Below are 14,220 nucleotides of genomic sequence, written 5' to 3' on the forward strand. Positions count from 1 at the left end.
ACAAAAAACTCCAACCTTACAAACTCTCCTGAGCTCATTTACTTTTTTCTTTCTCCCCACTTTATATTTCTCTCAAATTCTCTAATTCCAGCTGTTTCTCTCAGGAATCATGGATCATTAGAAAGCAATAAAAGAGAAAACCTGTTCAATATGCATCACCTGGTCAATACCCCGTCCTTTGCACTGAAGAACAATCACTTCTAGGAGTTTGGCTGCATGGCACTCTGCATCTTCTCCTGCATCTCCTGTCAGTACCTAACAACCAGAATGACAATTTAATTTATCAGTAGTCACTGACAACACTGAAAGCAAATGCTCCTGTACCTGCATACATCCAAAAATCTCTACACGGCATATACATATGTATTCATGCTAAATTTTCTGAGACACAATTCACCTCTACAGGACATAAACAAGTGGCTAACGGTGAATTTTAAAAAGTAGAAGAAACTGCTGTAGTTCTTAAAGTATGTTATATTCTTTGTATGTCCTCACTTTCCCTTTTTTAGAAAGAAATGTCACTGGTAAGAATTACCGATATTTTCCACATTGTGTTTTCATTTTTTCACTTCAATTCTAATAGGCACTGGCAGATTAACAGCCTGGTGAAGTGACTGCTATATCTAGGCTAGTTTCTGATTAAGAACAAGATGTATGCAATTATTCTGTGTGTAGGCACATACATATGAAACTGAGTGCTTCATCTCAGTACATTTCAACCCTGTGGCCACTGTCAATCAAACCTCACAAAGAAGCAAAATTTTCACATTCAAATACTCTAAGTTTCTTAAAAATAAGCAGGTAGCTAGATGCCTAGCACTCTCTAATGCCCCAAATCAGAGGAGGACTACAGAATGATCTCATACTTTATTATACATGAGAGACTCAGCAAAAAAGAGAAACAAGATAAATGTAGGAAGAACTTCAAATGAGTTTGCACCTTAGCTGACAACCAGAGAGTCCAACTGCAAGATACATAACCCAAGGAAATCAGGCTTCATTAATTCCCTACCTACCAAAATAGCTCTCCATAGAAGAGAGTCAAGATGAAGAGCAACTTTCTCCCACACAGATTTTTGCATGTATTTTTTTTAAAGCATGTCGCTTAAAAAGTGTGAAGGTGCTGTGTGTGCTCAGAACTGAGTCAAGACCAAAATTCACTTAGTTCTGAAATGCCTGGCCACCACCTGGCACGTTCAGGTCACTCAGCTCCTCTAATTGTTATGCATGAGTGATAAGTGCAACAGTAAGAATCAGAAGGCTTACCTTTTTACACATAGAGTAAATGATTTCTAAATGCTTTGGGTTAGACAGTAAAGTATCAGTGTCAATGGTCACATAATTATGCAAGAGAGGCATCATATCTGCAGAAGAGGGAGAGCAAAAGAGAAAACAGTTACAAAAAGTGCTAACCAGAGAGGATGTAGTCCTAAAGGAGAATTCATTAGTGTAGATTCTTGAATATGGCTGGAAATTCAAACTCTGCAAAAGTCTTTTCTGGAAGAACTGTTCATAAAATGCACTATGCAGGGTGCATTCTAGGAAGAGGAACTAGAATAAGAGTATATTTTAATTAATCAATTTGTAGTTTCATATTAATTTTGAATATTCAGCTTTCTTTGAGTTCAGGACCCTACTCACACTGACAGATTTGAACATGCTTCTCCTACTTAAATATCTCCTGTTACACTCCCACACTAAACAGACATTCAGGGCATGACTCAAATACATGATCATTTGAAACCAAGACATTAAATGGAAGCGACCCTTATTAGGATGGGTTTTGGAGATGAATTCCCAAAGAGTGAAAACATCAATAGAACAGAAGGGATCGTACCTGCAAAGTATTCAAAGCAATCCTGCTGGAAAACCTCGTACAGAACACCTAAAAGCTGCCACATCTGGGGTGAAATCATCTGGCATGTTAAGCTGAAGGCCAAGGACAGAATTTCTTCATAAAACTCTGCAAAAGACAAACAGTTTGAAGCAGGGTGCTTCACAAAGTAACTTGCAAATACCTTGAAATCTGAAACCGAGTCCTGAGTCATGGAACAACTAGAGACAGCAATTAGAAACTAAATCATACAAAGAAAAATAAAACAAATGGTAAGACTCTTTCAGACAGGCCTTATGTTGGCTGTAGTTACAATGATATGCATAGTTTCCCAGTATAAATACACACCAAAAAGATACATCAGCAGCACATTAAAGATGATGCTTCTAATCGATTTACTGAAAAATATATTATTTTCTCAGCCATTGTTTTTTCTGCAAGGCCTTATCACAAAACTGTAACTTTTAGTGCAGCATACTGACAAAACAGTAATTTAATTGCAGACCATGTCCGTAAGAGACAAATGTAATTGTAGACATTGTCCTTTATAATTCTAGCTAATTGTGTTAATCACAACACAATCTTCTGCTTTTGACCTCCAAAACACAATAGCCAATCTGACTAATGTACAAGAACAGATCAGGAGAAACAAATTACAATGGTAAAGTAGTAACTTTTTTCCTTTAAAGAAACACACACACAAGAAGATAAAATTCTGTTCTGGAAGATAGTAATAATTTATTTACACCAAAAATTATTCCTTTTTTTTTTCTAAAAATTATCTCTAAAACATACCTATAACATGTTTCTGTAAAACAAGGCCAATGATCTGTAAACAAATGCTCTCAAGCTGTTGAGTGATCTGAAATAAAAACAAAAATCACCTTATTAAAAAAATTAGAACTACAGCAATCAAATAAATGTATTTGACTAATTCAGTCTGAGAAGTTCTTCAAATGAAAAAGGCTTTAATCATTTTTAAATGCTGCACTAACAATCACAAAATTATGAAATAAGGTCTCCCTGATGCAGAAAGAACCTCTTGACCCTGAACATGTGATATGCAGACATACATTGCACCACAACTGGGAGACCAATTCCTAGGCATTCTATCCAAGAAATTGCTGGGTAAACTATAGATATGGGTCACCATTGTAAAAAAACTAGCCTTATGCAAAATATTTCTTCTTAAATTATACTTTAACATGCTGTAATACAACCAGCCACTGTGAGGAAAATTAACTCTACCCGAGCCAAAACCAGCACATTCCAATGAAGCGTTTATCAGGAAAGGGCTAAGAATTTTACCCTTGGGACATAAGTTCCCTTGAAGTTGAGAAAGCTCAATGATTAATAAATTCCGAAAGTAAACTTTTGGGCTTTAGATTCAGATCTGTCAGAGATGGCTTGCTACCATCCTGCCGGAGTAAATGCACATTCATGCCAAGTGATGCAACATACACAGAAGTGCTTGTTGTCATGAATGAAAGGAGAAAAGCATGAAGGAAAATCTCACCTCCTTGTGATCTTCCACAACTGTCAGGATTGTGTCAATTGTGTGCAAGATGCCCATGGCCATAACGGTTTTGTCCTCTACTTCCTCATATTCCTCACTCTGAAGTACTTTACCAAATATTTCAGCCTGTGAACAAAACCAACCAACTTGACATTCAAGAGCGAACCCGTGTTTCTAATTTGTCATTCAAAACCAAGGCAGTTAATGCAGCAGCAGCAATGCTTTATCTGTAAGAGCTGTCAGCACTGAAAAATATGCTTGCTACTTTTGAAAGGGGAACGTAGCAAATTAAAATCTCCTTTTTTTTAGAAGTCTGACTATGTTAAGTCATTTGAAATGCTAATAGTCAGAGCCTGGCTCATTAAAACCAGTGACACAAATCAGTATCTTTGAAAAATCGACAGGTTTTAAGGATGCTTCACAGAGAAAAAAGCCATAAATACTGTAAATACTACAGGTGGGCCCTTATAAAGATTACTTTAAACAGTGTGCACTTCAAACAGAGTTCATTAAATGTTTACCAAATGAGGCATGTACTTCTGACTGGACTGTTATCTCCCTATTGCTCTTACCAGGTGCTGAGTCATGTCCACGGCGATAGTAGCCACTTCCTGGCTGTACTCATAGATCATCTTCTGGATTACATTCGTAAGATCATCGTTTTCTGTCTCTCTGACAATGTGCAGGAGCTCCTGCATCACTGGCCTTACATAAGGCTTCACATATTCCTTGGCTAAAAAACCAATAGGAACTAGGTGAAACCATCTATAAACACAAATATACATACAGTATCTCCAAACTGCCAGGTAGCTGACTACTCTTGAACAAAGTAAGTTTTTTTAATGTGAATTCACTAGAGAAATAAAAAAGCCAAAAAACATACCCAAGGCAATTTTACAGTCCATAACTAGTAGGCAAAGTAAATAAATTGTGCAATATTGCAATGCCATCTACAGCTAAAATCCAGTTTTGATGAAATATTTGCTCTCATATATAAGCAGTGTTCATTCTTAAACATAAACACTACTTAACTTCACTAAAAAAAACCCCCAAAGACAGGTGATATTTACTTTATTAAAACAAACATGCTGATTCTAACTTCTTTTGTGCCAAAAAAACTTTTAGTCAGAATTCTGGGATGTATACAGTAACTAATGAGCAAGTGAAGCTGTCTAAACATGATGAAATATTCTGAAATCTCTGTCTTTAAATGGCAGAAATGTTTAATAGATAAATCTGCACCAACCTTCTCTCTCCACAAAAAATCAATAGATCAGTGTATACAGCTGATGAATCACTGCCACATACCTTGCTCTTGGTTGCTTATTAAGGTCTGAAGAGCTATGGCTGCTTCTACTTTGACAGGCATTTCCTTATCATCAATCAGGCTCTTCTTTGCCAGCTCTACTGCATTCCTCAAGTTTAGCTCATTGTGAAATTTCAGAGCACTGAATGAATGAAGTACCCAACAGGACTGCAAGGCAAAAAGAGAAGCAAGTTAGGGACTATGGCAATTTTAAGCATTTTTAATTGATTCAAAACCAATATTAACTATCTCCCTGTTTAAATGCATTGCTTTTTTTTCCCCCCACTTAATTACGGTGTATTCATACATTAAATGTAACACAAGTTTTGCACTCAAGCAGTTCTTTATTCTCCTTTCCCAAATTCCAATAAACTCAGTATTGCACATAACTGGCATTCACAGCTTTGGTACTTCTGGGGGAAAAAAAATCAGAAAAAAAAAAATGAAAACTGTTTGTCTATGACTGATATTGGCATTTGGGGATTTTCTTCAAGCAACACTCAAACTGACATTACCTACTTGCAGAAATCCTGCCTATTCTTCAGCCATCCAACTACTTTAGTTATTGAGCTCTGCTATGAAAAATGGCCACAATCACTGCTCAAATTCTCAAGTTTGATTGAAGAGGTGAACATTAATACAACACAGAGCCTTCATCAATTCATTTAACTGAAAAATCATTTTTTAAATCAAAATAATGAAAAAATACTGCACAAGAGTGTTATTTTAAATTTTACTATGTATTTACTTAATTTCTTTCTTCAACATTCAGAATGAAATCAAACTGCAAAGGAAGGAATCATGGCAAATACTGGAATTGACGTAACAAGTGAACTTACTCGAGCTCTAAGGTACCCCAGGTTAGACATGAACAAGGGAAACACATGATTCTGTAACATTAGCTCCATTTGATCCTTGAAGACACTCTTCTGTTGGAGTAAGGAAAAATTAATTTTGGAGACCATTCATTTTACATACTTCTTTCTAGCCCATAATGCATTTCAAATATCAAGCATGGAAAATACAATTATTTGTCTATATAATAAAGCCATCGTCCCACAAAGAGAACTGAATCCCTTTCCTTGACTAGAACAAACTCAAAAGCATAGCAAGTTCAAAACCAGGTAAGTGAAAGAACTGTACATACAATACTCAACTTGGCATTATTCATTACAACCTGTAAACTGGAATTTCCATGTTATTTAAGGCAATTAATTCCAGCTGATTTTTCTTAAAAACTAACTAGGATCAATAACCTAGTACTTCCATTCTTCCTAGAAAGGAGTACATACATACCTGAAGATAAATATGAGCCTACTATGGAATAGATCTGAGTTTCAAATGACCTACTGTTATTCTAAGTATCAAAACATATTATTTTGGACACTACAGCAACAAATCACATCTTTTTTCATGTTTATTAATGCATGAAGATAATTCCTTTGTGACAAAAATCTCATTAGCTGCAGAAGGATACTGGATGAGAGTTATTCTTCATTATTCCAACCTTAGCAAATCCCAAGATACTCAGAGGAAACTAGAACCAGCATGGAGATTTGAGACTTTCCTTATAGCCCCAGAATAATAGAAAAGATACATGCTAGGGATGCTGTTACCATCTAAAGGAACGATTCAGTGGCTAAGATAGCAAGAGGGTAAAATGAGACATTCAATACAACATGTATCTTACATGATCACACTTCATTTCACCAATGCATACAGCATTTTTTCCACACTGATTCCCCAGAGGCACATGAAGGACTGAGCAAAGAAACAACAGAGAGAAAGGAAAATAATGTTCCTTTGTGCACACAGGCCAGAAGTTTGCAGGCATTGAAATGGAGCTGCTGTGGGGAGCCAGGTGGCTAAGGCAGGGTCATTGTGCCTGTGAGCTCCTTAGACTCTCTATCTCAGTCAGCTTAAGAGACAGAAAGCACTTACAAATCCAGGATTTTATATGGAAACAGCTGATGGAATGTTGCTATGTATCAAATTCAAAACACGAGGAATTCAGATTTTAAAGGGGTCTGCAGTGTCTGGGGTTATCACTCTTTTATAAAGTAAAATATAACCTCATGTTTCAGGACTGAAAATTTCAAATAGGAGCAGAATATTGGAATAAATCCTCCTTTTTCCCCTCAGGATAGAGATAAATATGTTAATATGAAAGTCTCCTTACAACACAAACAATGTCATCCTCTTTCATTGTTATACTCCAGCATGAGGAAGGGCATTTACAATTCAAAATAATCTACAAAAATTCTGCAAAAGTGACTGATGTTTCAGGATTTAAGATCAGCTAATAGATTGGTACATTGGTGAAAAAACAGACAGTAAATCTTGGTAAGATGTTGCTTGTAATATGAAGACACATCCTGCACAGAGAGACAATTCAGACAAAATATAATAAATTACTTTTAAAAAGAAGCCTCTAGAACAAGGTCACCATTCTCATGCTAAAATGATAATGTTTTGGAAATTACTTTTGACATGGAGCAAAGGCATATTTTGGACTCCACCATCTACAAAAGCACCAGGCAAACTGTAATCAATATTAATTAGAGAGCAACAGCGTGGATTAAATTCGTATTCAGATTCCAGAAAAATACTCAAAATTCTGAAGATGTTGTCTATAAAAAAATGGAGGAAGGCTCTTTGTTCTTCCCAGCTTTTTTCAAAACTCTGAACTGGCAGATGAAGTAAGACTTAAAGCCACACATTGCAAAGTAAAAAAGTTGGAAAGCTAGACAAAACATTCCTGCAATATGTTAAGTAAACCTTTTCCTGGAACCAGAAGAAGCCCTAACAGTGCAGGCTGTTGGGGAATTTCATAAAGAATCATAGGCAATGATGCTGATGGAATGCATGTTTGATTTCTTAACACTTCCATTTAACTAGTAAAGCAGGAGGGGACCAGGGGGCTGCTCTCTAACAAACAAACAGAGCTTTGGAAAAGCATGAGAAGGAAAATCTGTGTATTAAAACTGTGATATAAAAACCAGGAAAGAATGTTAATATTTTTAAATAAACAGACTCTCATATTCTGATTGCAATCAGAGTGCAATCTCTCTACAGACTTTATGAATATGGCTAAGGGCTAGCCATATTTTATAAAGCAAGACTAGTTTATTTTAAATCACAGTTGATAGCAGGAATTGCAAACCTTTTCCATTTCTTTACCTACTTACCTTCAGCAAAATATCTGCTAGGGATCCTATAACATGCAAAGCTCCATCTTTTTTCCTCGGATCAATGTTTGGCTCTGTCAGAATCTGGTAGCAATATGCCATCATTTTTGGTAATACCTATGCAGGACAGAAAACACACAATCCCCTTTTGTCAAGTTATTTTAATAGCACCGTTTAAAAAATTTGCATGACATTTTCAAGAAGAAATTTTGTTTTGGCCAAAGCAATGTGAGGTAATAAGTGTACCATCTTTCAATAGTTAAAATGTGGAACTATGGAATTTTCAACTTTTCAGCTAAACTGGTCAAAATTAGGTTAATCTCCTTGAAATTTTGCATTACTAATAGCAAGTAAGGTATTTTTGTTAGTCTTGAGGCAAATCAAAAAAGGTGATGAAAAGGCACCTCGCCCATTTTTTCCCTTAAGTTCTTTTCTGGCTTGTCTCACACATAAATATAAATACATATGTGTGTGTACATATATGTATGAAAATATATACGTGTATTTTCAAGGAGAGCTTGGACTAAAAACTCATAAACTTAATTTGATCTATTGATATTGGCAATAGTTTCTAAAGTTGACTAGACTTAGAAAAGTTTCTTAGCAAAACCAGCTGTTGAACGTGATTTCCACACCCATTATGTCCTTTTCCAACATGCCATTTTGATGGTCTAAATACAAATTATGAAAATGAGAAGGAAGATCAGTGGACAAGAACTGTTTTGACAATAAGGAAGTAGAAAGGTCATATTCCACCTAATGTAAAAGACTGTGCTCTCCTCTGAAAATCCACCTGGAAATGGAGGTCCGTGATTACTGGATGTTAAAATGGAACCTAGAAAAACATTTGCTGTTTTAGTGAACTGCTTTCCAGGGTTTGCCTGGGTATTTTTGCACAGATCACTGTAAATACAGAAAGATCTACAGAAAAGCTGCATCCTCATTTAAAGAGGAACTGCATGAAATGGGTTTTGTCCTTGCTAATTTCATTGCTGTTAAGAAGGATTTTTAAAGGGCATCAGTGAAAATTAATAAGGATCAGGTCCACTTTCCCTCCTGCTACAGTTAGTGATACTCAGAACAGCTGTGACAGAGGCTGTTTGTAAACTTGGGAGAATCTATTCCAATACATCTATTCCAACCCAGTTTGTATCTGGCAGATGAATTTTAAACCTGCAAGAAGAATCCACTTAGTATTTATACACACCATACTTTAACTCTCCCAAAATCCATAGCATTCAGCCAGGAAACATTTGACTACGTAGCAGCAAGTAGATTTTTCAAGAATAGCTTCCTGTACCATCTTCAAACATAAGGGGAAAATAACATTATTAAGGAAAATTCAAATAATTAAAAGCCACTGGTTTCATACCTCTTTTCTCTTCTTTGCAGCAGTGTAAAGGAGATTCTGTGCTGCTGTTGTTGTGGATGCATAGTCCTCAAATACATCTGAAAAATGGGGAGAAAAAGGCATTAAAATTTTTTTCTTTTCTGAATAATAGATTTTTTATAAATCATCTTGTTTTTCGGATATCACAAAATCTGGATGAATACATAACCTCAAAATAATTGACATGATTGTCTTCACTTCATGGTTAAAAATTCAGACCCAAGCTTATGTCACATACCTTAACAAAGCATTTACTTCTTGCCTTCCAAATCCACTGCCACTCTTCATTCCCTTAATTAAGAATATGCTATTTATTCATTAGCATTTTTCTGACCATAGACAAGGGATGAAAAATCCCATCTCTTTTTTAAATTAAAACCCCTATAGGAAGAACAACAACACATTCCAGTACCATCTGTATACCATGTGTACACATTTTTGACTCCATTTTATTAAAACCTCATGGGAAACTTTTTGTACATAAAAACTACTTAGATCTGAGGTTGTTTTATATCTGCTGAAAGGTCAAGTTTTTTAGTTTCATTCATTGCAAGTAAACCTCCTCTGTTCATATTGAAAGTATAATTTATATGTCGGAAAAAAACCTGCTGCAAACATGTTCTAATCCAAACATCCCTACACAAATTGAATGAAACAAAAAGATTTTAAAATGTGATCTTAAAATGTGACTCAAATTACATACCAACTTTTCCTGAAAACTTTAAGATAAAACATCATTAAGTAATACTACCAGACTACTGGAATTCTTGTTCCAAACGAAAAACTGCCTCACTAAACTTGCATTTAACGTACTTTGATCAGAGTGTTTTTTACCTTCCATGATACAATCTGAATCTGTACTTAACTGCCTCAGCTATACATAAAAATAAGATTCACTACTTACACAGAAAGAACTGAATTCACACACCAAAAATCAAGGATGTATTTATACCCCAGTGATCAACACTATGTTGTAATTAATTTGTTGCATAACAACTCCCCAAGCTTTTTAAATTATTCTATGAATATTTAAATTCTGTTTTCACATATGCTAATCCCAAATCAACTAATTAAAATTTCCCAAATGCTGCATATATATCTCTGTGATGCCTGGCTCACAGGAGTTTTCCAGCTAAAATTGCTGTACTTTTAAAATACCCTTCCCCTTTTCAGTGACAAGACTCTTTTAATAAATGTAATTATTCATAATATGGCCCAGTGTGTTATTCCCAAGATTTTGCACTGTCTCTTTTGAAAGAATATATATATCTAATTACCTTACAATTTAGTAGTAAAAAGTGGCAGAAAAATGCTGAAGGCATTGACAATTTTCAACAGGGAAAGAGTAAGTCAGGCCTCTTCTGGTCAAAGTGAGAGCTGCAGGAACCTGCAGACAGCTGGCACATCTGCAAGTCAGGATTCTGAAACTGGCACTAACAAGTGAGCAAGCCAGTCTGTCTGGGCTGCTCTGAGCACATGTGAAGTAGAAAAAAACTGAGAATCATTTAGTTCAAAGCTACCAGTCAAATGGCCCAAACTCACTTGATCTGCCACCTGCTTTTAACTACAGATTGGTGAGATTTAAGAAAAGTTTTCTTCTTCCTAGAGTTCAGGTCACTGGGGGTAAAGGGAGACATTACAGTGACCATGCTGATCACTGGAACTACAGTGTGCAGTTACAATGAAAGCAAAAAATAAAGCCAAATTACCAAACTTCATGCGGATATATTCATACGGATCCTCTTGCCAGAGCTCCTCGTCCTCATCTTTGTAGCACATTAGAGAGAATATCACCTCTTCTGTTATAGTCTAATTTTAGAAAAGCCAAATACATGTAAGTACACATAAACTAAAATTCCAGTACAGCTTCCCTCCACCACGGACTAATTTATTAGACTTATTTTTCTGAAGAGTTAAATTCCTTTAAGCAGCACTCTTTTATTTTGTCTAACAGAAACAAATTCACAGTATTATAGGTATTTTCCTTTTGAAATAGTCCCAGACAGCAGCAGTAAGTATACAATCTATCTTTATAATGTTACATTACCATGCACAAAATATACTTCAGGACATAGTCTGTACACAGCAGAGTATTACATTCTGCAGAAGGATCTCACCAATGCAATACTCAACAAGAGAATGGATTTCAGGGTCCTTCCCCTTAAAAATCATGGAATTAACTAGCTACAAAGAGGATCTTATGATATGAAAAAATAAAAGAGCAGGAAAACCATTTTTCATTTGTTCTTATAAAACATGTCCTTAAAAGAGGTTTTAGCTCCTCTTAGATGAATGTTCTCTTTGTGCACTATCTTTGCACTACAATCAAAAAATCTATTGACAATTCTGAACCCCAGCAACTAATAAAAGCCAGAACATTATGACTTTCTAGCAGACTGTAAAAATTAAAATAAAGAACTTACAGAACAGAATCCCTGATTGAGTTAACAGTATCTGCAATAAAAGGCAGCAATATATTGCAAAACACAACCACATTTGTGCAGAAATGCTGTTTTATTTTCCAGATCAATTGCTGAATGATTCATGAAACCTTCTTTAAAACCACGGAACTTGTTGGGGTGGTGGTGGTGAGGTTTTTTAATCCCTCTGATGGCATGCACTGTTTATGATTGGGTTTTATCCACTGACCTGTATGTGTGGCTTCATTTGCTTCCATGTTATAGAGTGAATCACCCCTTGGTTCAGGTAGTTCAATGTTTGCTGAAGAACACGTGGTGCAACATAGTCTTTCTGCCTGTACTGGTCTAAGATTCTTAAGAGAACCTAAAGAAGTGACAAATTGGTATTTTTAAATGAAGACTGAAAATTCTGTCTCATGCACTAACATGCAGTGCACTTCCTCAGTGAATATACATGAACAGATAAATTAGTTTTACAGCAGATGTTCTAGTATTAAAAATCACTACAATGCCCTTGATCCAAAAATAATAAATAATTTAAATATCAAGGTTCTAATCCTGCAAACATTTATGCAAATGTCCACCTTTACTACTAGCCTTACCACATGAACACTTGTGATTATAAACCAAAGATACACTACAACAGTCACAGGCTCACAGTTTACAGAGGCCTCAGCAAAATTTGGAATAGGTAAGAAAAAGGCACAGTGAGATGTTCAAACTGGTTGCTTCTATACCTGCCAAGTGATGTCTGTGTTCATATTTAAGGACAGGTCCCTAAAGAAGACAAATTACTTTGGAAGAACAGTGATGAGAACTGAAGTACTAAACCAGGAAAGAAAAATAGGTCCACCTAAATCTCTGAATCAGAAGAGATGTAAACCCTTAAACTTCAATTACCTATTGTAGTCATCAGATAGTATCACCTAGCATGCTATTACAAACTCTATTACACAAAGCTTCCTTGGTATAAAGGTTTGCTCTACTAAGAAAAAAACACAGTACAAGCCACTAATCTGCACTAATGGCAGGTCAATTATTAGTAAGTGTAAAGAAGTGGCATATACATGAATAACAGTAAAAATCAAGGGCAATGCAGAAGAAAAATTTGAGTCATATGCTTTTAGCAGAACAATTCTGCTTCCTAATTCTTCAGAACATTATAATAAATTTTATTTTTAATATAGCTCCTTCATTAGGAATACTAAGTCTGATGTTAAGTCTTCTATATGACATGTTCCCAGGACAAGAATTGTCTGTTTCTTATACAGACTCTAGCACAATGTCAGCACTTACCAACTGATGAATAAGTAACAAAGGCTTAGTAATGTAATATTCACAATAGAATTCCGTAAGCAATCATGATAAATCACTATTTTAGAGCCAGAAATTGAAGAAGTGTGCAGACCATCCAGTACATTTATCTTGAAAGCTAAACTGTCCCCTCTGCAACATAGTTTAATGCCTTAACAGACAAACTTTAAGTATTTAAAATTGTAACTGCCCATGGGAGTCTGTTTTTCCACTCAGGAGTTACACATTGCAAGGAATTTAGAATAGCTATTAGACTGCTTCCCTTTTCATTTAATTTACAGCCTTACCACAACCACTCCTATCCTGATGGATAAACTATTCTGTTGTCAAACTGGATGGAGAAAAGTAATTTTGTTTAGCAACTTTATCAGAACTGAACTGTCTCCACACAACATGTTAAACACAAATAATTAGCATTCCCTAACAAAAATAATTTCCTTGCAAACTGTGAATTTAGGCTACATTTTCACATAATATGTTTTCCAGGGATAAAATAATGTTCACTGCTGTTCTCCAGACATCTTCTAACCTGTTGTATCTTCCTGAAATAAAACAGTATCATTGGATTACTGTACCTAAGTTGTTTGCAGCAGAAGCACTTGGGAAAGACAGGACTGAAAAGACATGAAATGAGGCCTCTGCACCAAAAGTGTTCCTCTCAGTTGTATCAAGAGTGCTTATACATAACACCACCACCATTTTATCAGCGCTCGTCTTTTCTGAGAGTTTTCCTGCAGGGTTTTTTGAATTGGTGAAAATTCATGTTATTATACCTCAGCTGTATGGCACTGAAGAACTGAAGAACTTCTCAATCACTAAAAGGAAAACCTGCCAGACTCTCTTCATTTTGTTTAATAAATTAACCTCAATACAAGCACACTGTTAAAAAGTAATACATTTCTTCAGCCAAAATAACGCAATTCACAAAAAGTGAACTGTGCTTACCTGTTGTATGCCCACAGCATAGGTTTTTAGAAAGAAATCTGAGAATTCAAAGTATTCTTTAGTTACATTTCCAGGACTTCCATATCTTTAAAAGGAAAAGGACACAGATATTTACACTGTGAGAAGTCTACAGTGTCAGGAAAACACAGTACTTTCTAAACCATAAAGGACCCCAAGTGGTCTTGCATCAGCAAAGGAAACCTTTACCACAGGTTTCTTCTAAAGCCACCCTTTCCCATAACACCTCACTTCCCTTGGTACGATATTATACTCAAGTAAACATGGCTGACAAGCTCTGTAACTTCCA

At 35.7% G+C, this 14,220-nt stretch overlaps 1 protein-coding gene across 3 annotated transcripts in view; it reads right to left on the minus strand.

Moving 5' to 3' along the window:
* The window catches only part of IPO8 (importin 8), a 46,415-nt gene that overhangs the window by 16,977 nt on the left and 15,218 nt on the right, over positions 1-14,220 (minus strand). For all 3 annotated transcript variants that reach the window (XM_069003063.1, XM_069003064.1, XM_069003065.1), the window contains exons 8-20: positions 13,914-13,998; positions 11,884-12,018; positions 10,944-11,043; positions 9,217-9,293; positions 7,845-7,961; positions 5,496-5,585; positions 4,659-4,824; positions 3,923-4,083; positions 3,351-3,476; positions 2,630-2,696; positions 1,838-1,963; positions 1,267-1,364; positions 160-255 (exon numbers count right to left, since the gene is read on the minus strand). In XM_069003063.1, coding sequence (XP_068859164.1) covers positions 160-255; positions 1,267-1,364; positions 1,838-1,963; positions 2,630-2,696; positions 3,351-3,476; positions 3,923-4,083; positions 4,659-4,824; positions 5,496-5,585; positions 7,845-7,961; positions 9,217-9,293; positions 10,944-11,043; positions 11,884-12,018; positions 13,914-13,998 — 1,444 coding nt within the window. The remainder of the gene's footprint in view (positions 1-159; positions 256-1,266; positions 1,365-1,837; positions 1,964-2,629; positions 2,697-3,350; positions 3,477-3,922; positions 4,084-4,658; positions 4,825-5,495; positions 5,586-7,844; positions 7,962-9,216; positions 9,294-10,943; positions 11,044-11,883; positions 12,019-13,913; positions 13,999-14,220) is intronic.

This window comes from Aphelocoma coerulescens, chromosome 1A (genome assembly GCF_041296385.1).
Source record: "Aphelocoma coerulescens isolate FSJ_1873_10779 chromosome 1A, UR_Acoe_1.0, whole genome shotgun sequence".
NCBI classification, from domain to species: domain Eukaryota; kingdom Metazoa; phylum Chordata; class Aves; order Passeriformes; family Corvidae; genus Aphelocoma; species Aphelocoma coerulescens.